This window comes from Protobothrops mucrosquamatus, unplaced genomic scaffold (genome assembly GCF_001527695.2).
Source record: "Protobothrops mucrosquamatus isolate PMUCROS unplaced genomic scaffold, P.Mucros_1.0 scaffold3719, whole genome shotgun sequence".
Lineage (NCBI taxonomy): Eukaryota > Metazoa > Chordata > Lepidosauria > Squamata > Viperidae > Protobothrops > Protobothrops mucrosquamatus.
The window spans coordinates 20,939-47,046 of record NW_015389672.1 but is presented as its reverse complement, the minus strand read 5'-3'; the positions used below and the strand labels follow the sequence as shown (position 1 = coordinate 47,046).

Here is a 26,108-nt window from a genome sequence, read left to right as displayed (position 1 = left end):
TTGGAGCATTCACAACTTCTGGAGGCAAGTCGTTCCACTGGTTAATCGTCGAGAAATTTCTCCTTAGTTCTAGGTTGCTTCTCTCCTTGATTAGTTTCCATCCGTTGCTTCTTGTCCTGCCTTCAGGGGCTTTGGAGAATAGGTGGACCCCCCTCCCTCTTCTTTGTGGCAGCCCCTCAAATACTGGAACGCTGCTCTCCTGTCACCCCCAGTCCTTCTTTTCATTAAACTGATTGATTGAAGATGACAATGATATTCGTAGCAGTCCTAATTCTCTGGAGATGAAACCCATAAACCAGTGTTTCTCAACCTTGACCATTTTAAGGCATGTGGACTTCAACTCCCAGAATTCCACAGCCAGCAATGCTGGCTGTGGAATTCTGGGAGTTGAAGTCCACATGCCTTAAAATGGTCAAGGTTGAGAAACACTGCTTAAACCATTGGTGCTATTTTGTTTAGTTTAGTTTAGTTTAGTTTGGTTTGGTTTGGTTTGGTTTGGTTTGGTTTGGTTTAGTTTAGACAGTCCTTGTTGACTTTTTCCCATTTTGTGGAGAGAGAGAGAGAGAGAGAGAGAGAGAGAGAGAAGGAAGGTGATAAAACTGAAGCTGTGGAATTCCACCGCCTACGCTTGTGAGCTCAGCCTTATCAGCCTCGGCAGGGCACAGACTCTCCTCTCCCGGATGATTTAGCCTTGAACCAGACAGGGAGGAGAGAACACACCACGACCTGCTGAAAAGTCATAAAAAAAAAAAATGCTCTCCGGGGCAAAATGCCTCCATTCCCCCAAAGGTCCAGCTGGGAGAGTTGAATGGCAATTTACAATAAATGGGAGGTTTCCCAACAATCACACCTTTTTATGGGTTCCTTGACACCGGATTAGATTGTGTTTAGATTGCCTCCTTGCCTGGCTTGACAGCATCACGTCTCCGGTGGGTCCCCCCTGGCTGACTGGAGGGAGAATCCTTTCAGCTGTCCTCCGGTTGGGCCGGAGAAGGGTGCAAGGCTAGGGTGGGGTGTTCAGGGTGGGGTCCCTCTCTTGGTCTTGAGGCTCTGGGAAGGGACCCAGCTGGCACTCCCTCTGAGTGCAGCAGAGTCTGCAAGCTTTGCAGAGGGTGGGTGTGATGCATGCTTTGGACAGGGTGTGCCGAAAGGACCTCTCCTCCTGACCACATCATGTCATGCTCCTCTAATGTGTCGGACTTATGATTTGACTTTGGGACTGCTCCAGAGTCCCTCCATGGGGCCCTGCTGGTTGGCTGTTTCCATCTGTTTCTCTAGGGCTGTTTGGCCTGGCCTAGGCAGCCTGGAGGAGCAGGAGAGGCAGTTTGGTCCAGTGGTTAAGGCACCTGGCTGGTAAGGGGGAGACTGTAAGTTCTATCGTGGCCATGAAAGCCAGCTGGGAGACGGTGAGTTCTAGTCCCGTCTTAGCCATGAAAGCTGGCTGAGTGACTTTGGGCCAGTCACTGGGAGACTGTGAATTCTAGTTCTGCCTTAGGCATGAAAGCCAGCTGGAGGGTGGCGGCTTTGGGCCAATCGCTAGGAGTTTAGTTTAGTTTAGTTTAGTTTAGTTTAGTTTAGTTTAGTTTAGTTTAGTTTAGTTTAGTTTAGTTTAGTTTAGTTTAGTTTAGTTTAGTTTAGTTTAGTTTAGTTTAGTTTAGTTCTGCCTTAGCCATGAAAGCTGGCTGGGTGACTTTGGACCAGTCACTAGGAGACTGTGAGTTCTAGTCCCGCCTTAGCCATGAAAGCCTGTTGGGTGAACTTTGGGCCAGTCACTAGGAGACTGTGAGTTCTAGTCCCGCCTTAGCCATGAAAGCCTGTTGGGTGAACTTTGGGCCAGTCACTAGGAGACTGTGAGTTCTAGTCCCGCCTTAGCCATGAAAGTCCGCTGGGTGAACTTTGGGCCAGTCACTAGGAGACTGTGAGTTCTAGTCCTGCCTTAGCCATGAAAGTCAGCTGGGGGAACTTTGGGTCAGTCACTCTCTTCCAGCCCAACACTCTGTTGCCTGCTCCCCCCCTTTTTTTTTAAAAAAAACCCCCCACCTTCCATCCCACATGCCAATTGCTGCCTTTAGTTGACATGGGTTGAACTTGGCAAAGCGAAGCTGGGTTGCAAGTGGTGATGAGCTGTAGGCGAAATTGGGAACTGAAAAAAAGGAAAGATTCCCCCCCAAAAAAGGATCCTGGCACAGCCTTCCAGTATTGTTCCCCAGAAAACCCCACAGAAGACTTTCAGGTGGTTATGAGTTGAGTTTGACTTAAAGGGGGCTTTGCCTTGCAACTGAAGGAGATTGGGGGGTTGCCCCCCAAAGTCTCTGGAGGGGCCTAAAATGGCTCTTCACTTTTATTATAATGTACATGGTAGAAGGAGAAGGTGGAAGCTGGTGGATCTTATCCAGAACCTTCTAGTCAGCTGGTGGAGAGATGTCCTGTTTTATGACTTGATGGTATGGAAACTGGCTCCCCTTCCCACAACCGAACTGGCTCCCCTTCCCACAACCGAGCTGAGAAATGACACGGGTGTCCCAACTCAGCCTTTGTGTAGCTCAGGGGTAGTCAACCTTGGCTCAGCTGTAGCTCAGGGGTAGTCAACCTTGGCACAGCTGGCTCAGGAATTCTGGGAGTTGAAGTCCACGAGTCATAAAAGAGCCAAGGTTGACTACCCCTGGTGTAGCTGCTCCAACTCCAGGTTCAAGTGAAGGAAAACCTTCTCCGGAGTCCTTTGAGAAGAAAGAAAAGCGGGGAGACTTGGGACCTGCCTTGGTTACCCCACAAATCCAACTGCATTGGTTTCCCAGCTGATAAACTGGACCTTGAGGGCCCAAGCTGAATTCCCCCCCCCCAAAGTTCAGCCTTTTACAAAATTAGCTATTGTTTCATTTAGAAAAGGGAAAACACCGCTGGTACACATTTCAGTTGTGAGGGGGTGGATGGGAATTTCCTAAATGTATTTAGGTGATTTTGAACAGAGTTTAGGCTCTCGTATACAGCATCACGGTGAATATTATCTTCTAGCCCACCTTTATTATTTTTACAAAGAACTCAAAATGAGAAACGTATCCAACACACCTTCCTCCTCCAATTTCCCCCACAGCAACAACCCTGTGGGGTGGGCTGGGCTGAGGGGGAGAGGGACTGGCCCAAAATCACCCAGCTGGCCTTCACAGCTAAAGTGGGACTAGAACTCTCCGCCTCCTGGTTATTGGGCCAGAGTCCTGTTTTCTAGCCTAGAGCCTTAACCACTAGACCAGGGCTCTCCAAACGTGGCCCTTTTATGACTTGTGGACTTCAACTCCCAGAATTCCCCAGCCAGCATGGCTGGCTGAGGTAGTCTTAAAATGTTAAAACAAGTCTTAAAAGTTGCCAAGTTTGAAGAGCCTTGCATTAGACCAAGCTGGCTAGGAATGAAATCCAGAGTGGTATAAATGTGATATTGTATGTCTTGTTATCCCAAACTCTTTTTTTTTAAAGGAATTACTCCACTTCCCATCATTTCTACAATAGTGGCTGGAAATTTAATTCCTTACTATGCAGACGAATAGATCTGCAAGTCACCGCCCTAAGGGAAGACTCCGCTAGGAAGGAAGGCCTGTTGAATGCAGCAGAATTTATGTCAGGTATTTTACTCATGCATTACTCAGTGTATCAACTCTGCATCGTTTGTGGGCAACGGCTGATATAACGGATTGTTTTTGTTGCAACGCACAGTTTGGAAAACGAGCTCCTTTTAAACGTTGCACGAAAGTGGCAAGCCTTCCTGGTTGCAGAAGGGAAGAAGATCCGGAGAATTTCACAAGATCCCTGCTTGGGGATCTTCCAGAGAGACAGACGAGCAGTCCCCAACTTATGACCACATTGGGGACTAGTAATATTTGTTGTGAAGCAGTGAGGTTGCAAAGTGAGACATCACATGACCTTACATTAACTTTGCTTGTCAGAAGCGGGGTGGAAGGTCACCAATGACAATTCACACACACACACACACACACACACACACACACACACACACACACACACACACACACACGGATGCTGCAGTGGTTAAGAGTGAGGTCCGGTTGTGAGTCACTTATTTTTAGTATCCTTGTAACTTTGAATCATTGTTAAACAAACGGTCGTAAATTGAGGACTACGTATATTGAGGGCTCCATTTGACATCCTTAGATGTGTCTTACAATTTCAGGGGAGGTCACCTGAATGGGGTAGAGCTATTGGGACTTAGTTTTGCACAAATTGTCCGCCCCATCCCCTAATTGAACAACTGCAGTGATTCAATTTAACAGCTGTGGCAAGAAAGGCCGTAAAACGGGGCAAACTCACCTAAATGTTTCACTTAACAACAGAAATGTTGGACTCGATTGTGGACGTAAGCTAAGGACTACCTGGGCCTAGAGATCAAATTCTCCTGGATCTGTAGGTTTGTTTTGTTTTGTTTCCATCTGTGCAGAATTAAGCCAAACATAATTCTTCCCTAGAGACTAGTGCTTCTGAGCATACACAGAGTCTCTTTTATGGCAGGATCCTTTTGCTAGGCTCTGGAGGAGGGCAACTCTCCCGAGGAGTTTTCTAGAAGAGGGAAATCTGGAACCGGAGGAAGGCTTCGGAGAAAGCAAACTTACTTTCCATCGCTTCCAGTAAACAAGTCAGCTAAAAAAAAAAAAGCTATTCTAGAGAAATCAGGAAGGGATTCTCAAGCACAAGGCAGAAAACCGGCGGCCTCTTTTGCAGGGGGAAAACTTCCCAGATCCCTGGGGGGGGGGTGTATTTCAGCCCAGCGGGATTCACATGGCTGTTTTAATGAGAAAGGACACCTTGTCTTCATCAAGACAACAGTCCACAGATGGAAGCCCATCACATCTGGACTTGGGCTTCCTTCCCTCTTGGGAAGGGCTGCTCAGGTCGACTTGGGTCCAGGGTTCAAATGCAGCTTTCCTGCAAGGGGGAAGGGGCGTGCCCATCGATTGATTAAAGGCAGGCAGTACAGGCTTTCCCCACCCCTCCAAAGGGGGACCACCTCCCCACTTGGCCAACTTTTGCATCTTTTGCATCCCAGAGTTTTCTAGACCCACTCTGAGGGGCTTCCTCGGAAGTAAATCTCAGCCAGGAGCCACAGCCTGGCCTCTCACCTCCCCCCAGTCCCTTTATTCCCAGCAACTGGGGAGGGCCCCCCCAAAACCTTCCTTCTTTCAACCCTTACCAGCTCCCCTGCAACAATCCCAGGGGAGGGGTCCCCCGCTGCTCCCTGGCTTGTTTCCTTGCAGACGTTTTTATTACCCAAACCTCGGTGCTAATCTGAGGATGTTACCTAGTTTGGGTCATGAAACGTCTGCAAGAAAACAAGCCAAGGGCCCCTCAGGTTCAACAAAGATTCTCCTTGACTGGATCCCAGGGGATCCCACGGCAAGATAAGATCTGGGGTAGGCTGGAGAAAGCCTTTCAGCAGGTAAATAAATAAGAAACGGAGGGAAACAGGTTCTTTGCCCCACCGTCCCTTGCTGGACCCAAAGATGCTTGGAAAGCATCTTTGGGGCCTCTCATCGCCCGGGTACCAAATCAGGGGAGCAGCAGCTTGGGGGACCCACAGCAGCCCCTCTGCAAAGGGCTCCTTCCCCTCCTATCCATCCATCCATCTATCCATCCCCCGGGTACCAAATCAGGGGAGCAGCAGTTTGGGGGACCCATCGCCAGGGTACCAAATCAGGGGAGCAGCAGTTTGGGGGACCCACAGCAGCCCCTCTGCAAAGGGCTCCTTCCCCTCCTATCCATCCATCCATCCATCCATCCATCCCCCGGGTACCAAATCAGGGGAGCAGCAGTTTGGGGGACCCATCGCCAGGGTACCAAATCAGGGGAGCAGCAGTTTGGGGGTCCCACAGCAGCCCCTCTGCAAAGGGCTCCTTCCCCCTCTTATCCATCCATCCATCTATCCATCCCCCGGGTACCAAATCAGGGGAGCAGCAGTTTGGGGGACCCATCGCCAGGGTACCAAATCAGGGGAGCAGCAGTTTGGGGGACCCACAGCAGCCCCTCTGCAAAGGGCTCCTTCCCCTCCTATCCATCCATCCATCTATCCATCCCCCGGGTACCAAATCAGGGGAGCAGCAGTTTGGGGGACCCATCGCCAGGGTACCAAATCAGGGGAGCAGCAGTTTGGGGGTCCCACAGCAGCCCCTCTGCAAAGGGCTCCTTCCCCTCCTATCCATCCATCCATCTATCCATCCCCCGGGTACCAAATCAGGGGAGCAGCAGTTTGGGGGACCCACAGCAGCCCCTGTGCAAAGGGCTCCTTCCCCTCCTATCCATCCATCCATCGCCAGGGTACCAAATCAGGGGAGCAGCAGTTTGGGGGACCCATCGCCAGGGTACTAAATCAGGGGAGCAGCAGTTTGGGGGTCCCACAGCAGCCCCTCTGCAAAGGGCTCCTTCCCCTCCTATCCATCCATCCATCCGTCCATCGCCAGGGTACTAAATCAGGGGAGCAGCAGTTTGGGGGTCCCACAGCAGCCCCTCTGCAAAGGGCTCCTTCCCCTCCTATCCATCCATCCGTCCATCGCCAGGGTACCAAATCAGGGGAGCAGCAGTTTGGGGGACCCACAGCCAAGGGGTCCTTTCTCTCCTATCCATCTATCCCTCCATCCCTCCATCTTCTTCCTCTCTCTCTCTCTCTCTTTCTCTCCTCCCTCCCCCCCCCCTCAGAGGCGAGAAGGAGGAAGGGATCGGGGGAAAAAAGAACTGCAGCGAGACGGCGGCGAGTGAGTGAGCGAGTGGCGCAGCCAATCCGGACGGGCCGTTCCGAAGTTTGCCTTTTATGGCGAGAGCCGCGGCGGCCCGGCCCGTATAAAACCCGGCGCGCGGCGGCCGAGCGCGCAGTCGTCAGGCGCCCCTTCGGTCCTCTTTGTCCGCCCGGTGGATCGCTCAGCCGCCTCGCTTGCGCCTTTCTCCCTCCCCCCGCCCGAAGGGTCTCCAGGAAGAGAAGCCCCGCCGAGCCTTGAGAAGCAGCCGCCTCCCCCCAAAAGGTAAGCCGGGCCGAGGAAGAGGAGGAGGAGAGGAAGGCGCACCTGCCTGCCTTGGCTGGGTTGCAACGTGGCGGGGATGCGCGCAATGCTGGGGAGGGTCTTGGGGGGGCTGGGGGAGGGCGCTGGGCTGTTGGGGGGCCGGGGGGCGCCTTGGCAAAGAGGGGGTTCGACCCTCCCTCCCTTCCCTTCCCGGGTCCCCGGTGTTTTGGAGAGGCTCGGCGCTCCTGGAGGCCGCGCAAGGATTTGGAGAGCCCCCCTCCCCGGATGGGGTTTGGGGTGCGCCCCTGCCCTGCTGGGGCGGGGCGCCTGCCAGGCGTGCCTATATGGGGGGCTACTGGGGGCAGAGGGGTCCGGGCGGAGGGGGGGGAAGGTGCAAAGGTAGAGGAAGAAGGTGCAAAGGTGGGGGTTGCAGGGGACCCCCCCCCTAAAGGCTTTGGTGGTCTGGGGGCGCGCCGGCCGGCCGGCCCGGAGCGGGACCCCCGGGGCTTGGAAGCGGGCCTCGCCATGCTGGCCTGTTTGGAAAGGAGGGGAGTCAGCCCAGGCGCTGAGTTCGAATTGAGAGGAGGAGGCGGCGCAGGGCGAGGCGGCTGGTCGTTCCCGGTTTGGCGGGGCTCCGTTGCTTAACGGCTTTAAGGAGGGGGGGGGGAGACGGAAAGGGGGGTGCCCCCCCATCCCCGACAGGACTGTGAAGGGGTTTTCCGGGGGCCAAAGTCGGCTTTTCCATTGTAAGAGCCACGTGGGTGGAGAAGGGCGAGGAGGAGGAGGGGGGGGTAATCGATCAATCATAAGCAAGTCTTGAAGAGGGTCTCTTTGTTTCGTGGGTCTGTTGGCTGGGGGGGGTGCGGGGGGGGGTTTGAACTCCCTTAAGGGATTTGATAACCCCCCCACCCCCCCCAGGAAATGCTGCAGAATTTCCCTCTGGGGCGCCTCTCCGCTCTCCTTCCAGCCCTCCCGATTGCATGCTTGGGAAGGGGTCACAACTAGCAAGCGGCTAGTCCTCATTTAAACGGAGGAAGGAAGGGGGTCGTAAGCCCCTCGTGTTGGAGCGGAGATTGTTGGTTTTTTTTTTTGTTTTTGTATTTTTTGTTAGCATCCTCTGGCATGGGGTGTACCTGCTCTCGTTCTCTTCTCTCTCTTGCCCCCCCCCCCCGCGCCCATTTTGGGCCTGGAATTGTTTTCTCTCGGGGTTCATCCCGACCTTGCAAAGGGAATGCCTAGCCCTGTTGATCCTGAGCTAATCCAGATCGCACCCCCCTTTTTTGGGGGGGGTGGGGGGGAGAGAGAGAAAAGACAGGGTCTTCCCGTGGGACAGACAGCCTCGTGCACTTGGGCGTGGGCGTGCCTCGCCTGGCTAGCTTTTGCAAGCAGCAACCCAGCTGGGGTGGGTAGCTAAGCCTTAGGAGCCCACCCACCCACCCAAAGCTGGTGAGCATGCAGTCTAGGGCGGGGGGGGGGTTCCTCCTGCTTGCCTGGACGGATTAGGCAGGGAGGGGGGGTAGTGAGGAGCTGGCCTTTGGGCGTGGCCATGCCCCCCCCTCCTTGCTGGGCAGGGGGGGGCTGGTGGGCAGGCAGGGCGTGGCCAAGCGCCGGGAAGAAAGCTGGCTGCCGGCTGCATCTTCACGATTGCCTTTTATGGTAATAGTGCGAGCCGGCAGGCAGCCCCGTTCAGCTTCCGAAGGCTGCCCGAGAGCGCGGTGCGCGCCATCTAGCGGCCGCTGGAGGCATAGGGAAGAAAGCGGGCAAAGAGGAAGTGGGTGGGGCCCTGCCTGCTGGCTTGGCTCTTGGCTGGTTCCTTCAACGGTCTTCCTCCCCAATTCCCAGATCGCCATGGATGATGATATTGCAGCGCTCGTGGTCGACAACGGCTCCGGCATGTGCAAAGCCGGCTTCGCGGGAGATGATGCGCCCAGAGCCGTCTTCCCCTCCATCGTGGGTCGCCCCAGACATCAGGTACGTCCCCGGATCCCTCCAGTCTTGGTTTGCAGCTCCTTCCGAGCCACAAGGGAGTATGGAAATAAGATTGGGCAAGTTGCTAGACCTCAAGGACTCCTTTCTAGCCTTCCTGGACACAGCAGGTTCTCACAGCCTTGCAGGTGGGAACCTAGGTTTATCCTAGTTTGATCCCTGAGTTGATCTTCCTTGTCCCCCTGCCCATTCTTAGTGTATCTCATCTTGGCCTTTTCTTGACCAGCTTGGAATCCAGGAAACAAATCCTTGAGCAGGTTCACTTCTCAAAAAACCTGCTTTCAGCAAGGTTTCTTGCACAAGCCATGACTGGTATGGCATGCCACCCTCTAAACCATGGTTTGCAATTGATAACAGGCAGGCTTCCGTGCCAACTTTGAACAAACTACTACTTGACTATGATACCACAAAGAGACTAGCTCCTCTGTGCCTGAAACTGAGTGGACTTCGACTCCCAGAATTCCTCCTGTCAGAATTTTAGGAACCCAGGAATTGTTGGCAGGGGAATTCTGGGAGTTGAAGTCCACCCATCTTCAAGGCGTTGAGAAACTTGGCTTAAACCTTACAAAGGGTTCCTTATGTCCCAGAAATGTTTTTTTTTTCTCCAAAAGGCAACTGGACTTTCTTGTTGGTTTTTTAAAAATGTTTCGCTTCACATCCAAGAAGCTTCTTCGCTTCTAATGATTTTCAAAGAACAAAACAAGTCCAGTTGCCTTTTGGGGGGGAAAAAGAAAGCCCCTTTGGGGGACCCCCATGACCCCTGGATGGTTGAGAATCTCCATAGACAAAAGGTGCCTTAACGCATCCATCCAAATGTTAGGTTTAAAGCCAGACCGTTGAAAAAGCAGCATTGACTAAGTTGTGTTGGCTTGAGACGGCCATCTGCGCAGGGCTTTCGTCAATGGGCTGTGTGGCTATTTTATTTCAAAGTCTTGATTTTCCTCTCTCCACAGGGTGTGATGGTTGGGATGGGCCAAAAAGACAGCTATGTTGGAGACGAGGCGCAGAGCAAGAGAGGTATCCTGACTTTGAAGTATCCCATTGAACATGGCATTGTCACCAACTGGGATGACATGGAGAAGATTTGGCACCACACCTTCTACAATGAACTCAGAGTCGCCCCGGAAGAGCATCCCGTGTTGTTGACAGAAGCCCCCCTCAACCCCAAGGCCAACAGAGAGAAGATGACCCAGGTGTGTATTTGCGTGTGGTCCCTTGCAAAACCTGCCCAGCATTTCGCCTCTATACTTTTTTGTTTTCTTCTCCTGCCTACCAAAAGGATACTTTGCAATCTTTTCATTCTCTTGGTTCATCTTTTTTTCTTTCTTTCTTTTTTTCTTTTATTTCCCCCAGCTCTGCAGGATTTTCTTTTCTGATCTGAATCTTCTCTTGCTGGATCTGGAAAGGTTTTTATCTGCTCTTTCAAATAAAAAAAAACAAACCTGGCTTTCTCTCTTCTGTTTGTGTATTTGGCTTGTGAGCATCACTGCTTCTTCTTTCTCACATTCTTTCTTTGTCTCTTCTCCCCCCCCCCCCAAAAAAAAATATAAAATACTAACTTCGGCTTGTTCTGAGTGATTTCTGTCATGTTTTCTCAAAATTGTAAAACTGAAATTTGCCCAATATGGAAAGGGTGTGGTTTGCCTTAACACCTGCCATGAAGGTTTGTATCTGTCCGGCATGTGTTAGATTTTTTCCAGTGGTGTTTTCTGCGCATGGTGTTGATGAGGCCTTCTGTTGGCCAAGATCTTCACGGCTGTCTCTCTCCTCCCATCTAGATCATGTTTGAGACTTTCAACACCCCAGCCATGTACGTTGCCATCCAGGCTGTGCTCTCCCTGTACGCCTCTGGCCGTACCACCGGCATTGTGATGGACTCTGGTGATGGTGTCACCCACACTGTGCCCATCTACGAAGGTTATGCCTTGCCCCACGCCATCCTCCGTCTGGACCTGGCTGGCCGCGACTTGACCGACTACCTCATGAAGATCTTGACCGAGAGAGGCTACAGTTTCACCACCACAGCCGAACGAGAAATTGTGCGTGACATCAAGGAGAAGCTGTGCTACGTTGCCCTGGACTTTGAGCAGGAGATGGCCACCGCGGCGTCCAGTTCCTCTCTGGAGAAAAGCTACGAACTGCCCGATGGACAAGTGATCACCATCGGCAACGAGCGGTTTAGGTGCCCGGAAGCTCTCTTCCAGCCATCTTTCTTGGGTAAGTCCTGAAGGACCACGAGCTTCAAGTAGAATCTGAACTTGGGTCGAACGGCTATCTTGAAGGCTCTCTGTGGTGTCCAGTTGTCTTCATGGTGGGCATCTTCTCTTGGCAGGTATGGAATCCTGTGGCATCCACGAAACCACCTTCAACTCCATCATGAAGTGTGATGTTGACATCCGCAAAGATCTGTATGCCAACACCGTCCTCTCTGGTGGCACCACCATGTACCCTGGCATTGCCGACAGGATGCAGAAGGAAATCACCGCCCTGGCACCCAGCACGATGAAAATCAAGGTAAGACTTGAGCCTGAACGACGTGGAGATGGGGGCCAGGTTGAGTGTGGTTCTACAAGCTTGGCTTTGTGATGGCCACAAGCAGCAAGCTTGGGTTAACAACCACAATTTCGCTCTCCCTCTTATATAGGGGGAAAGCTTGCGTGTCCCCCAAGCTGCTTGATGATTTATGGAAGTGTTTGGGGCAAGAATTGGGAAACAGTGGTCTGGACCCACCCATTCTTGAAATAGGAACATTGGATCTTGAGGACCAGTAACTTGATTCTGCCTTAGTTCTAAGTTCTGATTGCTTCCTCTTTTCTTCCTATAGATCATTGCCCCACCTGAGCGTAAATACTCAGTCTGGATCGGAGGGTCCATTCTGGCCTCCCTCTCCACCTTCCAGCAGATGTGGATCAGCAAGCAGGAATACGACGAATCCGGGCCATCCATCGTCCATCGCAAATGCTTCTAAACCAGGACTTAGTTACCACCATAGCATTTTTTTTCCTTTTTTTTTTTTTTTTGACCAAAAAAAAAAAAAATCCCCATAACTGCGCATAAGCGAAAAAGTTTTTTGAGAATTGGCATGGCTTTTGTTTGTTCATTTGGCGCTTGACTCAGGATATAAAAACTGGAACGGTGAGAGAAAAAGGTTTTGTGACGGTAGCCTTTATTATTAAAAAAAATGCAAAAAAAGTTTTGGAGCGAACACCACTCCCTCTCCGACCCCTCCCCACCGACCTCCCCCCCTCCCCAGTTCTGCAGTGCATCTGAGGACCTCGATTGTATGTGTGTTTCTTTTTTTGAAAACGATAAAAAGTCATTCCAAATAGTGTATTAACGCATTGAGAGGAAGTTAAACCCGGCCTCTGTGAAGGCAGCAGCCCAGCTCTTTTCAAAGAGCAGGAAACAAAGATTTTTTGAGGTTTATTTTTTTTTAAATAGAAAGTATTAGCTTGTCTGTGAATCATGATTCAAGTGTCTCTTGTCTCTTGCGCCTTAAAACAAAACTTAAAAAAAAAAAATAGCCACACTTGATTGTCATCTTTGGGTGTTTTTTTTTTTTATTTAAAATTAAGATTATTTTGGGTCAAAAAAAAAAAAAGGATGGCTGCGTGTGGTTTCTCTTCTTCCCAATGGACCGTGTGAAGGGTTTTACAGTCTCTCCTCCCTTCTATATCCCCCCCCCACTTCCCAAAGGGAAGCACTATTTGCACCCTTTTGATGCCAGTATGTATAAGGGGTACCAGGGCAGAGGGAGGGGAAGGCAAAACTACACACTCAAAAAAAAAACAAAAAAAACCCCAGTTTCAAATAAAGATGCACAACCGTAACTGTGGATTGTTTGGTTTTTATCAAGTCAACAGGTATCGTTCAGCGTTTGAATTGGTGGATGGGAACTTGGCACAAAGTTAGCACAAGTGAACTCACTTGTCCTTTGAGAATCTGCTGCTTTAGACTCTTTTCCCAAGCTCCCTTTTTAGTCAACATGGTTTGGGAATTCTGGGAGTTAAAGTCTCACAAGTCTTAAAAGTTGACAAGGATATCCAGCCTCAAAGGATATATTTATCCCAAATAAATGGAGACCTACCTAGATTAGTTCTTCACACTTGCAACTGAACCAAAGCCCCAATTTGGACTACCAGCAGCTAGCCATGTAGGCTGTTGCTTTCTTTTTAAGATGGCCGGAGAATGGAATATTATTTTGGATTTTATGCCTCTTAATTATTTTGTAAGTGTAACTCAAGGCAGTAAACCCACCTAGTACTCCTTTCTATTTTTTAAACAACCCTGTGAGGTGGATTGGGCTGCGAGAGGGTCAATCTAAAACTAATTTTGAAGCCTGGCAATTTGAAGATGGGTGGGCTTTAATTTTCCAGAATCCCTCCTTTTAAAGATTTCCAGGAGTTGAAATTCCATGCATGGCTGGCTGGGAGTTGAACATCTTCAAGTGAAAAAACACTTCTAAAAGCTGGAAGAGCAAAACCAGCAATTCCTATGTTTATTTCAGCTTCAGTTGCTTATCTCTTCTAAGCAATATTCCAATTATCTTTATACAAAACATTCTGTAGACAGTTTAGGCAAACTGCAGCCGGATTACGGCAGGACATAATTTCACAGGTGATAAAACCCATAGCTTGCAAGAACCAGTAGTAGCATCCCCACAATCCATGATGCCCAATACAACCAATACCATTTTAGCCATTTGTCAATCCTCCAGTGTCTTCCTCCGCATGTTTCCAACCAATAACAATCCTGAGCCATTTTTTTTCAAACTTGGCAATTGGAAGGGGGCTGGGCCTCAGCTCCCAGGATTCCCCCTGCAGTAATTCTGGGAAGTCCGTGCATGGTGATGACGGGGGAATTCTGGGAGTTGCAGCCTATGGATGCTGGTGGAGGAATTCTGGGAGTTGAGGTCTGTGTATGTTGGAGGGGGAATTCTGGGAGCTGAAGTCTGTAGTGGGGGAATTCTGGGAGTTGCAGTCCATATGGTAGTGGGGGAATTCTGGGAGTTGCAGTCCATATGGCAGTGGGGGAATTCTGGGAGTTGCAGTCCACCCAGCCTGAAGCTCCTAACTTTGAAAAAAACCAGATGTGGGAGCAAGCTGCCTTTCAAATGGCCATTGCACAGGCTTGGAAACCCCAAGATCAGGATTTGCAGACCCTCGCGTGCAGCTTGCAGGGGAGCCCCCCCAAATCCAAATGCAAGGATCGCGGGGTCCCCCCCTCCAGGTTGCAAAAACCCGGACAGTTTCTTTGTTTCCCCCCCTATATCCCGCCCCCAGGGCTGCCTGATTGGAGCGTTCCAGCTCCAGGAGGCCACGCCCATCATGGCGCTGCCGCCCGCGGCGCCTCACCCAAGATGGCGGCCCAGACAGAGCTCAGGAGCGGAAGTGAAGTCACGAGCGCGCCGGAAGTCCCCGCGTCGCTTCGGCGTGCCGGCTGAAGGGGAGCCGTATGAGGCTGGCGACGGAGGGAACAGCCTCCCAGCTGGCTCCGACGGGGGTCTTTGCCCGACCATGGCCGCCTCCTCCGGAGAGGTAAGCCCGGCGCTTCGGCCTTCTCCCTCGGGCCCAGTGCTCCGCCTTCCCCGCAAGCCTCGGCGTCTCCATGGCAACCCCTGACTCGCAGGGCACGTCTGAACGCGGGAGGAGGCCGCGTGTCAGGGCAGGCGGTGCCGCGCGGGACGTTGTTTGGCGATTTGGAGGGCCCTGAGTCCCGGGGGAGGGGGTCTCGTTTCTGGCAAGGGACCCTGTGGCCTTGGAGGCCCAGAGGGGCTGGGGAGATTAATATTTTGTGCAGGCCGGCGAGTGCTGAGGGACCGTAAGTGCTTGCCCCCTTCCGGGTGTGCCGGACCCCCTTCTTATGACCTCCCACCAGCTGCTTGGACATTGCTTGTTAAGGGCGTTCGAGACTGCCTTTAGGGGACCATCTCTCCCATCGTCCACAGCCTGCCGGGCCAATAGGCCTTGCCATGGTCTGGCCTTCCCTTCCTCGCCCAGGTTTCTGAAAGGGAGGAAACGCAGGGCAGGAAGAATGGAGAGTCGGGCCAGCAGGCAACCATACAAGAGGAGTTGATGATGATGAAAGGAAGGAAGGAAAAAAGAGAAAGAAAGAGAGGAAGGAAGGGAAAGAAAGAAGAAAGAAAAAGATTGGAAAAAAGGGAGGAAGGGAAAGAAAGAAAGAGAAAGAGAGAGAAAGAAAGAAAGAGAGAAAAAGATATTAATCTTGGAAAGCCAGTTTGGTTGTAGTGGTTAAGGCTAGAAGCCAAGAGACTGGGAGTTCTAGTCTCATTTCAGACACAAAGCCAGCTGGGTGACCAGTTGTGTCTTTAAATCATCCACCAAGCTGTCTTTTTAGGGCAGAGTTCTAAAGATGGATAAACGTGTAAAAATGATAGTAATAATAATAATAATTTTATTGTCACTTTGAATGTACACCAATCGGCATACATCAAAATGAAATAGTGCAACAGTTCTCAGTTGATTGAGTCCTTTGATGATTCAGACCGATTTCTTCCCCAGCTTTTCATTCCTACTGTGTCTTTTCTGAGTCCTCGTTTTCCGCTTGCAGGACGTAACAAGTGAGGAGAACCGGGAGGAGAACATCGGCATGAACCTGATGGAGTTTTCAGATGAAATCCTCTTACACATCTTGCGATACACTCCTGTGTCAGATCTTGTCTTGAATGTCCGAAGGGTCTGTCGGAAACTCTCCGCCCTTAGTCTTGACAAAAGCCTCACTCAGACCGTGATCCTGCATAAAGATTATCAGGTGAGCAGGGGCTGTCAAAGGCGGTCCAGAATTAGGAGGAAGTTGGGTGGCACTGAGTATGGTGTGTATTTGATGCCTGAAGTTTATAAAAATACTAAAGTGGGACACAAATAAATAATAAATAGAATAAACGCACCTAGCAGTGCATCTTGTTTGATTTGAAGAGATTTCCAGAGGCCTCTTAACATCAGAGATGGCCTTTGGGTGGGTGGGTGGGTGGATGGATAGATGGTTGGATGGATGGATAGATAGATGGATGGATGGATGGATGGATGGATGGATGGATGGATGGATGGATAGATAGATAGATAGATAGATAGATAGATAGATAGATAGATAGATAGATAGATAGATAGATAGATAGATAGATAGATAGATAGATAGATAGATGATAGATAGATAGATAGATAACCTTTATTGGCACACATTAAAAATGAAATTTAGTTGCTTGCTCTCAAAATACATATTTAAACATGCTATCTACAACATATGTATAAAAGTATGGAAGGGAAGATTTTGGTGTTTCCACCAGAGTCAGTGGTGGTTACTTTCTCATGCCCTTCCACATGGTTTCTCTAGGACCTGCCCATGATCATAAAGTTCAGTCTTCCGTCCCGCTTTATGCTCAAAACTAGGCCTGGCCTAACTGGGATCCTTTGAGCTCCTAAAGTTCTCCTTGATGGCTTCCATGCAGGTGGACAAAGACAAGGCGAAGCAGCTGATGAAGGAGATTGGGAAAGGGATCCAGGAGCTGGACCTGACCGGCTGTTACTGGTTGCCTGGCTTGACCATCGACCAAGTGACCCGCTGCAAGAATTTGGTGAAGCTGAACCTGTCCGGCTGCCACCTCACCTCCCTTCGCCTCTCGAAGATGCTCTCCGCCTTGCAGCAGCTTCGCTCATTGGCCATCGACGTGAATCCCGGGTTCGACGCCTCCCACTTGAGCAGCGAGTGCAAGGCCACCCTGAGCCGGGTGCTGGAGTTGAAGCAGACCCTCTACACCCCGTCCTACGGGGTGGTGCCCTGCTGCACTAGCCTGGAGAAGCTGCTGTTGTACTTTGAGATCCTCGATCGATCCCGGGAGGGTTTAATCATCTCGGGACAGCTTATGGTGGGAGAGAGCAACGTGCCCCATTATCAGAATCTACGGGTCTTCTACGCCCGGCTGGCTCCTGGCCCGGTCAACCAGGAAGTGGTGAGGCTCTACTTGGCAGTGCTGAGTGACCGGACTCCGGAGAAGCTTCACGCCTTCCTCATCTCTGCCCCGGGTGGATTCGCCCAGAGCTGCGCCGTGAAAAACCTCTTGGATTCCATGGCCAGGAACGTGACCTTAGACGCCCTGCAGCTGCCTCGCTCCTGGATGAACGGTTCCAGCCTCTTGCAGCACTTGAAGTTTAGCAAGCCTTTTTATTTCAACTTCAGCCGCTGCAGTCTGTCCGGCGGGCAGCTGGTCCAGCGGGTGCTGAACAGCGGCAAAGACCTGCGCAGTTTGGTCGGCTTGAACCTGAGCGGCTGCGTCCACTGCCTGTCGCCCGATTCCTTGTTGCGGAAAGTGGAAGACGACATTGACAGCGGTATCGCGGAAGCCCTGGTGGACGCCTGCTGCAACCTGAGGCACCTCAACCTCTCCGCCGCCCACCATCACAGCCCGGAGGGCCTGGGCAAGCATCTCTGCCAGGTCCTGGCTCGTCTGAAAGGCCTCCTGTCTCTGGCCCTGCCTGTGTGCGCCGTGGCCGACAGGGCCGCCGCAATTGCCGACAGGACTTCAGTGCAGCCGGTGGCTCACTCGGTCTCTCAAGGGTTTGGGAAAAGGGTCCGGATTGGGGTGCAGACCTATCCCAGGAACTGCTTGGAACAGAGCAATCCCAGACCGCAGTCCTCCGTCTTTTGGACTCTTCTGGAGAGTCTCCCCTTTCTGGAAAAGTTGGAGCTGATCGGCTCCAGTTTTTCCTCGGCCATGCCCCGGAACGAGCCGGCCATTCGGAACTCGCTGCCCCCCTGCAGCCGGGCACAGCACATCGGGGACGCCGAGGTGGCTGCCATCGGCCAGCTGGCCTTCTTGCAGAGCCTCACCTTGGCTCAGTTGCCCAATATCCTCACGGGCTCTGGGCTGGTTGACATTGGGGCGCAGTGCCAGCGCCTGCGGGCTCTCTCCTTGGCCAACCTGGGCCTGATGGGGAAGGTGATGTACGTGACGGCTCTGGTGGACATGCTGAAGCACTGCAGGTGTTTGCAGGATCTCAGGTGAGAGAACACAAGCAGCTTTTCACCCCTGTGCTTTTCCTGTTTTAGCAGCCAGGGATCCTTCGGTGTCACTGTCCCAAAGGAAGCTAAAACAGATAAGAACGGTTGCAGGATTTGGGTTTAGAGAAAAGAAGGACTAGGGGAGACCTGATAGCAGTATTCCAGTACTTGAGGGGCTGCCCCAAAGAAGAGGGGGTCAACTTATTTTCCAAAGCACCAGAAGGCAAGGAACACTGGATGGAAACTAATCAAGGAGAGAAGCAACCTGGAACTAAGGAGAAACTTCCTAACAGTGAGGACAATCAGTGGAACGGCTTGCCTCCAGAAGTTGTGGGTGCTCCAACACTGGAGGTTTTTAAGAAGAGATTGGACAGGCACCTGTCTGAAATGGCATAGGGTCTCCTGCCTGAGCAGGGGGTTGGACTAGAAGACCTCCAGGGTCCCTCCCAGCTCTGTATTCTGTTTGCTGGTTCTGTAGGTGCTTTTCAAAAGGCACTTGGGCTTTCTTGTCTTTTTGCTTTTCTTGAAAACGTTTCACTTCTTATCCAAGAAGCTTCTTCAATTCTTCTTCAGAAGAAGCAGTTTTTCAGGTGAAAAGTGAAATGTTTTCAAGGGGGAAAAAAAAGCCTTTTGAAAATCACCTTTGAGATAACCCCGGCCTGGATGATTGAAAATCTCCACGGTCTTCTATGTCATTCCATGGGAGAGGAAAAGGGGTTTTTTTTTCCGGCTCCACAGCCTCTCAAGTCACCTTGCCCTGAAGTCTTCCACCAGTCTTACCCCTTGAGATGAAATAGGCGTGGTCCAAGAGGTGCAGGTAGCCCCCCCCCTTAAGAGCTATCCTTGTTTTGTTTTGTTTTTTGAAACACATTTTATTGGTTTTTTAATTCTTAAGACAAAGTACTCAGGACACACCGTAGTGGTGGGGTAATCAAACATTCAAAAATAAAACCATATATCAATAACTCAACTCAATACATTCAGTGTCCCCTCTCTATTTTCCCTCAAATAGCATAATACATTTAAGATGTCCCATTTCTAATTTATATTTCTATAACTGCCAAACCTGTTTTTAAAACTTTGTAAATTTACAATTACCACAATCAAATTTAGCTTTAAATCAACAAGTTATCAGTTGGGGTATCCCTTCCAAATATATTCTAATTCTTAACCTCTCACATCCCTCGTTTTATCGCAAATCTCATTTATTTCTTCTCCCACTACACAATACTATCAGGAGTAGAGCAACAGCGCCATCTGGTGGATTGAACGGCAAATTGCAAGCTGGGGTATTTTTCCCCCCAGCCCTGCTCTGTTCTTTTTTTTCTTCTTTTTTTAGTGCTTTCTTACTCTTTATTCAATAATCACTGCAATGGTACTTTAAGGCCCTGCTCTGTTCTTGAAGACAATGGCTGCAAAGTGCCCCTAAATCAGGTAGTAGGCGACCTTGGCTCTTTTATGCTGGCTCAGGAATGCTGGGAGTTGAAGTCCACGAGTCATAAAAGAGCCAAGGTTGCCTACCCCTGCCCTAAATTGATTTCCACCACGCCACCCCCCCAACCAGAGTGTTAGATAATAGTTCCCCCAATTTCCCCTCTTTTTTCCTGTATGCGTTTGGCTCTTTAAGGATTTCATAAGGTCTCTCTCCTCAACTGCAGGAATTGGGTATTTCTAGTTTAATTAAGAGAAGGACCAGGGGGGGGTGACATGATAGCAGTCTTCCAGTATTTGAGGGGCTGCCACAAAGAAGAGGGGGGTCCACTTATTCTCCAAAGCCCCTGAAGGCAGGAGAAGCAGCAATGGAGGGAAACTAACCAAAGAGAGAAGCAACCCGGAACTAAGGAGAAATTTCCTGACAGTGAGAACAATTAACCAGTGGAACCACCTGCCTCCAGAAGCGGTCCTTTCCTCCCCCCCACTTCTTCCCCCCTCCCTCCCCCACTGCAGAAGCAACCCCAAGCAAACACTGGAAGTTTTTTTTAGAAGAGATTGGACAGAAATTTGTCTGAAATGGTATAGGGTTTCCTGCCTGAGCAGGGGGTTGGACTAGATGACCTCCAAGTGACCTGCAAGGTCCCTTCCAATATTATTGTTGTGTTGTTGTTGTTGTTGTTGTTATTATTATTATCTAGTCAAACTCTATCCAATCAACCCTTCTTTTTTCTCCTAGGCTTGAACAGCCCTACTTCCACGCCAACGCCCAGTTCTTCCACGCCCTCAGCTGCTGCTCCTCCCTGCAGCGTCTTTGCATCATCTCCCGGAGTGGGACACTGCAGTCCGATGCCGTGATGTCGTTCATGACCGCCTGCCCCGAGGTGATCATGTGCCACATGTTCGTGGGGGAGTCGCTCACCGTTTGCAAAAGCCTGCAGCAGAGCCTAATACGCAGGTGAGAGGGGGGGTGGACTCGCATCCAGGTTCTCCTTTGGTGTGTTCCCGTTGGGCCATTAATCCGGGCAGTGTGTTTCTGATGATGATTTCCCTTCTTTCTGAACAGACCTTTCTTTCGTTGCCTACCCCTGCCCTAAATTGATTTCCACCACGCCACCCCCCCCACCAGAGTGTTAGATAATAGTCCCCCCAATTTCCCCTCTTTTTTCCTGTATGCGTTTGGCTCTTTAAGGATTTCATAAGGTCTCTCTCTCTCCTCAACTGCAGGAATTGGGTCTTTCTAGTTTAATTAAGAGAAGGACCAGGGGGGGTGACATGATAGCAGTCTTCCAATATTTGAGGGTCTGCCACAAAGAAGAGAGGGGTGGTCCACTTATTCTCCAAAGCCCCTGAAGGCGGGAGACGCAGGAGTTGAAGTCCACTAGTCTTAAACTTGGCAAGGTTGGATACCCCTGTCTTAACTGAATTCGTCTAAAGCAGTGGTTCTCAACCTTTTTAATGCCGCGACCCCCCAACCGGTCGTAAGTCGAGGACTAAACCGGTCGTAAGTCGAGGACTTTCCCTGCCCGGGAGCGCCGCGCATGCGTGGTTCCGCCCCCTGCGCCGGCCGAGGCGTAGCTGGCAAGCGGCAGAGACGGAGCAGGCCGACCACCAGCTGGCCCAGCCCAAGGGAGGTAAAGCACCCGCCGGAAAAGGGGGAAAAAATGGCGGACAGCCTTGCTTGGCGACCCCCGTGAAATGGTCGATCGACCCCAAATGGGGTCGCGACCCATAGGTTGAGAACTACTGGTCTAAAGGGAGCTTTCCCATCCCCGTAAGCTCCCCCCATCCACCAAATCCAGAAGTTATGTCTCTGTTACTCCTTTCTTCACCTGCCCACTGATCTAAACTTGGATCTCCTTTTCGTGTGGCGTTACGTTCCCTGTAACCACCAGGCCCGCAGCTGTTCTTTTCCATCTTCCCAGTTCCAATCCCTTGAAAAACGATAACCTCGTGGTGCAAGCTGCGAACCGTAGAATACTCTCTTTTTGCATCTGATTCTCGGCTGCAGTCCTTTCTTTGGTGCTCTTAGGGTAATGTTAAAAATTAATAAGATCCCGATCAGATCAGACTCGTGAATGAAGGCAAATCTACAGCGGTCCCAGGATAACGTTGCAGGATCCAATCTGGGTCGGTCACCGGAACTGTAGATTTAGTCTTTTGAACTTTCGTGCTGGAGCCCATCCTCAGGGAACTTCTCCCTGGCAGAGTGTGTGTTTTGGGCTCTTTTGTGTGTGGCATTTATAGTGCCTATTGTAAGGCGGCTTTTTAGATGTTGATTGGGGTGTGTTGATGGCTGGCTTTTAAGTCGTCAGCTGCTGTTTCCTCGTGTGCTGCCAAGCCCTCGCCTCCTAGGTACTTGGTAAGCTGGTGGTAATTCAGCACTCCTGTTGACTGACACGGGGCCTCTTTCCCAGGCGTCAATCACTTCCCTGGCTGTTTTTGTGCCTGCCCGTCCAACAATCTTAGTAGCTGCAAAATTGAATGTGGTGTCCTTGTTCATTACGGTGTGAGGCTACCAATGATCGCTTGCTTGTGTCCTTGCAATCTGCTGGTTCGCTTCCTCTCCATCTGGCCTACCTACTCATCGGGACAATCCATGCAGGGGAGACTCAGATGAATCAATGAATCCGGAGTCGTGTGTCTACTTTCTCACTCGTAAAACCCAAGGGCTTTTGCCTGCCACAGCTGAGCAAAGACTGGGGGTCACTGATAAAGGTTTATACTTACAGCTAATCTCCGGCTTAACCATCGTTTGTTGAGTGATGGGTCGAAGTTATAACAGGCCCTCCCCCCCCCAAAAAAGTGACTTTTCCCCTCGCACGTAAAACCCTCACAGCATCCCCACCGTCCAATAAATCAAAATTCAGGTGCTTGCAAACCAACATGCATTTACAGTGGATTGCCCTTCGGGACTTTCCCAGCTGACGCCCAACAAGCAAAGTTAATTGGGGAAGCTGGATCTCCTAAACAAACCGTGATATTTATTTAACCACCACGGTAAAAAAAAAAAAATGTTGATAAAACTGGGTACAATTTGCTGAACCAGCTCCTTGTCTTAGCAAAGGACAATCTGGCTCCAAATAATAATAATAATAATAATAATAATAATAATAATAATAATAATAATAATAATAATAATAATAATAATAATAATAATAATAATAATAATAATAATAATAATAATAATAGTAATAATAATAGTAATAGTAATAATAGTAATAATAGTAATAATAGTAATAATAATAATAAAGTTGGAAGGGACCTTGGAGGTTATTGAGTACAACCCCCTGCTCAGGCAGGAAACCCTACTCCATTTCAGACAAATGGCTGTCCAATCTCTTCTTAAAAACTTCCAGTGTTGGAGCATTCACCGCTTCTGGAGGCAGGTTGTTCCACCGGTTAATTGTTCTGACTGTCAGGAAGTTTCTCCTTAGTTCTAAGTTGCTTCTCTCCTTGATCAGTTTCCATCCGTTGCTTCTCGTCTGGCCTTCAGGCGCCTCCCTCTTCTTTGGGGCAGCCCCTGAGATATTGGAACACTGCTATCATGTCCCCCCTCGTCCTTCTCTTCACTAAACTAGACATACCCAATTCCAGCAGTTGTTCCTTATATGTTTTAGCCTCCAGTCCCCTGATCATCTTTGTTGCTCTTCTCTGCACTCTTTCTAGAGTCTCAGCATCTTTTTTACATCGTGGTGACCAAAACTGGATGCAGTATTCCAAGTGTGGCCTTACTAAGGCATTGTAAAGTGGTATTAACACTTCACGTGATCTTGATTCTATCCCTCTGTTAATGCAGCCCAGCACTGTGTTGGCCTTTTTGGCAGCTGCAGCCCACGGCTGGCTCCTATTTAAGGGATTGTCACAGACTACCTGTATGGCCGCTTGCCCTTCAAGACGTCGTCCCTCTCAGCCTTGTAATGACTTTTTTTGAGGTGGGCCGAGCTGATTTGACAGCTCAGAAATCACTCATCCAGCCCCCCGTATTTCCAAGTCTATGCTGGTTGTCATCACTACATCCGAGAGAGAATTTGATAGACCAGGGCTCGTCTTGGAAGCATTTTTATTTCTTATTTTTTGCTCCCCAGTAGCTCTTTGGAACAACAACAACAGAAAAAAAGAATTTGTATGCCCGCTAAGTGCTTTGAATGGGGGTGACAGATGACAGCTGGAACAATAAGGTAGATATTGTAGGCACCGTTTCTGCCAGAAATAACATTCACGGGCGGCTTATCCTCTGTTTCTGAACCATCTCCTGGTTTCGTGTTTTAAAAGCACAAAAGAGGATAAAAGAGAATGTGGTTTTTCCACTTTCCCCGCCAGGAGGGCGAGGGGCCTGAGTTAATGAAAACCTCCCCAGGAGGCGAGCCTTCCAGTGGGTCTTTTGTGTGGCTGTTAATTTAGGTGGTGTAAAAAGGGAGATTAGGAAGAGGCTGTCAGAGGCCGCTAATCCTCACGACTATATTCCACAGCCAGGCACACGAGAACCCATCTTTTGCTGGCTCTGGGTTCATCTCCATAGCTACTACCTGAGAGTGGTGGTCTTCAGGGGTTCCCGTGAGGGTCTTTTGCAGCCTTACCTGAACGTGGCCTAGGTGATTATAGGCTCTTTGACCGGTTGGTTGGTTTGATTGACATCCGTGTTTCCCCACCTCAGCACCCTGGGGAATTAATAATAATAATAATAATAATAATAATAATAATAATAATAATAATAATAATAATAATAATAATAAAGTTGGAAGGGACCTTGGAGGTCATCTAGTCCAACCCCCAGCTCAGGCAGGAAACCCTACACCATTTCAGACAAATGGCTGTCCAGCCTCTTCTTTAAAACTTCCAGTGTTGGAGCATTCACCGCTTCTGGAGGCAGGTTGTTCCACTGGCTAATTGTTCTAACTGTCAGGAAGTTTCTCCTTAGTTCTAGGTTGCTTCTCTCCTTGATTAGTTTCCACCCGTTGCTTCTTGTCCTGCCTTCAGGCGCTTTGGAGAATAGCTTGACTCCCTCTTCTTTGGGGCAGCCCCTGAGATATTGGAAGGCTGCTATCATGTCCCCCCTCGTCCTTCTCTTCGTTAAACTAGACATACCCAATTCCAGCAACCGTTCCTAGTATGTTTTAGCCTCCAGTCCCCTAATCATCTTTGTTGCTCTTCTCTGCACTCTTTCCAGAGTCTCAACATCTTTTTTACATCGCGGTGACCAAAACCGGATGCCGTATTCCAAGTGTGGCCTTACCAAGGCCTTGTAAAGTGGTATTAATACTTCACGTGATCTTGATTCTATCCCTCTGTTAATGCAGCCTAGCACTGTGTTGGCCTTTTTGGCAGCTGCAGCACACGGTTGGCTCCTATTTAAGGGATTGTCCACTAGGACTCTGGGAATTCTGGGACTTGAGGTTTTGACACGGCTTAAAGTTGGCCGGAGTTGAGAAACATTGATTTGCCCACCCCCTTTCGTGCGAGGCGGTGTACGTAACGCTCCTTCCTGCCATTTCCCCCCACACATACACACAATAACAGTCCTGGGATGGGTTGAGAGACAGTGCTTGGTTTTTAGAGCACCCAGTGAGCTTCCTTCAGAGAGGAGATTTGAATCTGGGTCTCGCTGATGCCACACCGGGGGTCTCCAACCTCGGCAATTTTAAGACTGGTGGACTTCAACTCCTCAAATTCCCCAGCCAGCCAGCCATGCTCACCGCGTCTGCTTCGCCAAACCCATGTTCTAAATAAACCATCACTGTTTCCAGCACGCCGCTAGATCCCAAGAGGGGTTTTTTCATTGCTTCCTTCCCTTAAATATTGCGCTTTTGTTCTGATTCGAAAGGTCTCTCCTGTTTTTCACAAATCCCTGCCTGTGGCAACTCCAGGCAGGTGAGGTCCTGTCCCATCCTGTCCCGTGCCACACCTGTAGCTGCACCCCTGCATCTTCTTCCTCCTAAGAGCCAGGCTGTCTTCAGCCACCCCGAGGTGGCGCTGTGGTTATTCCTTAAAACATCCCCACCATCGTGTTGTGTAGGCAAATTGGGGGGGGGGGTTGTCCCCTCCCATTCTGCAGGAAAAGTTGTTATCACCTCGGGTCCTTTCCTTCTCCCCCCCCCCTTCTTCCCTCCCTCCCTCCCTCCCCCACTGCAGAAGCAACCCCAAGCAAAAAAAAAATCCCAACAACGGAGCTACCACTAGGTGCAAACGCTTCAGAAAAAGCAGCTTTCTGCTCAAAATTACCCAAGGGGGTGGGGGGTGGGGGGGAAACAGGGCAACCTGAAAAGAAAGGTTGGCCTCTCTTTGGACCCTCAAGGACCCTCCTCCTTTTTCTCCCATCCTCTCTGGTGATTTATTTATTTATTTAGAAAATGTGTATCAAGCAGCAGCCTGTGTGTGTTGCTCCTGAGAGGCTAGTAGTCTTTTCAAGGGCAGAATGAGAGAGGTTACTGAGGAGCGAATCCAGTTTTGCAGAAAGAAATTATCCAGTTTTGCAGAAAGGAATTCATTCTCTCTCTCTCTCTCTCTCTCTCTCTCTCTCTCTCTCTATCTATCTATCTATCTATCTATCTATCTATCTATCTATCTATCTATCTCTATATCTATCTCTATGTCTATCTATCTATCTATCATTTATCTATATCTAAATTATCCAGTTTTGCAGAAAGGAATTCATTTTCTCTCTCTCTTTCTCTCTCTCTCTCT

General features: G+C 50.0%; 2 protein-coding genes across 2 annotated transcripts in view; both read left to right on the top strand.

Moving 5' to 3' along the window:
* The first annotated feature begins 6,869 nt into the window (after positions 1 to 6,869).
* LOC107298106 (actin, cytoplasmic 1) lies at positions 6,870 to 12,004 on the top strand. The gene is made up of 6 exons (XM_015827467.1): positions 6,870 to 7,013; positions 8,835 to 8,963; positions 9,932 to 10,171; positions 10,757 to 11,195; positions 11,311 to 11,492; positions 11,803 to 12,004. The coding sequence occupies exons 2-6, from the start codon at positions 8,841 to 8,843 to the stop codon at positions 11,944 to 11,946; spliced, it is 1,128 nt and encodes a 375-aa protein (XP_015682953.1). The 5' UTR covers positions 6,870 to 7,013; positions 8,835 to 8,840; the 3' UTR covers positions 11,947 to 12,004.
* A 3,550-nt stretch (positions 12,005 to 15,554) lies between these two features.
* FBXL18 (F-box and leucine rich repeat protein 18) overlaps positions 15,555 to 26,108 on the top strand; it is a 19,087-nt gene continuing 8,533 nt past the window's right edge. The window contains exons 1-3 of the mRNA XM_015827466.1: positions 15,555 to 15,749; positions 16,444 to 17,993; positions 20,164 to 20,382. Of these exons, the coding sequence (XP_015682952.1) occupies positions 15,588 to 15,749; positions 16,444 to 17,993; positions 20,164 to 20,382 (1,931 nt within the window). The 5' untranslated portion in view covers positions 15,555 to 15,587. The remainder of the gene's footprint in view (positions 15,750 to 16,443; positions 17,994 to 20,163; positions 20,383 to 26,108) is intronic.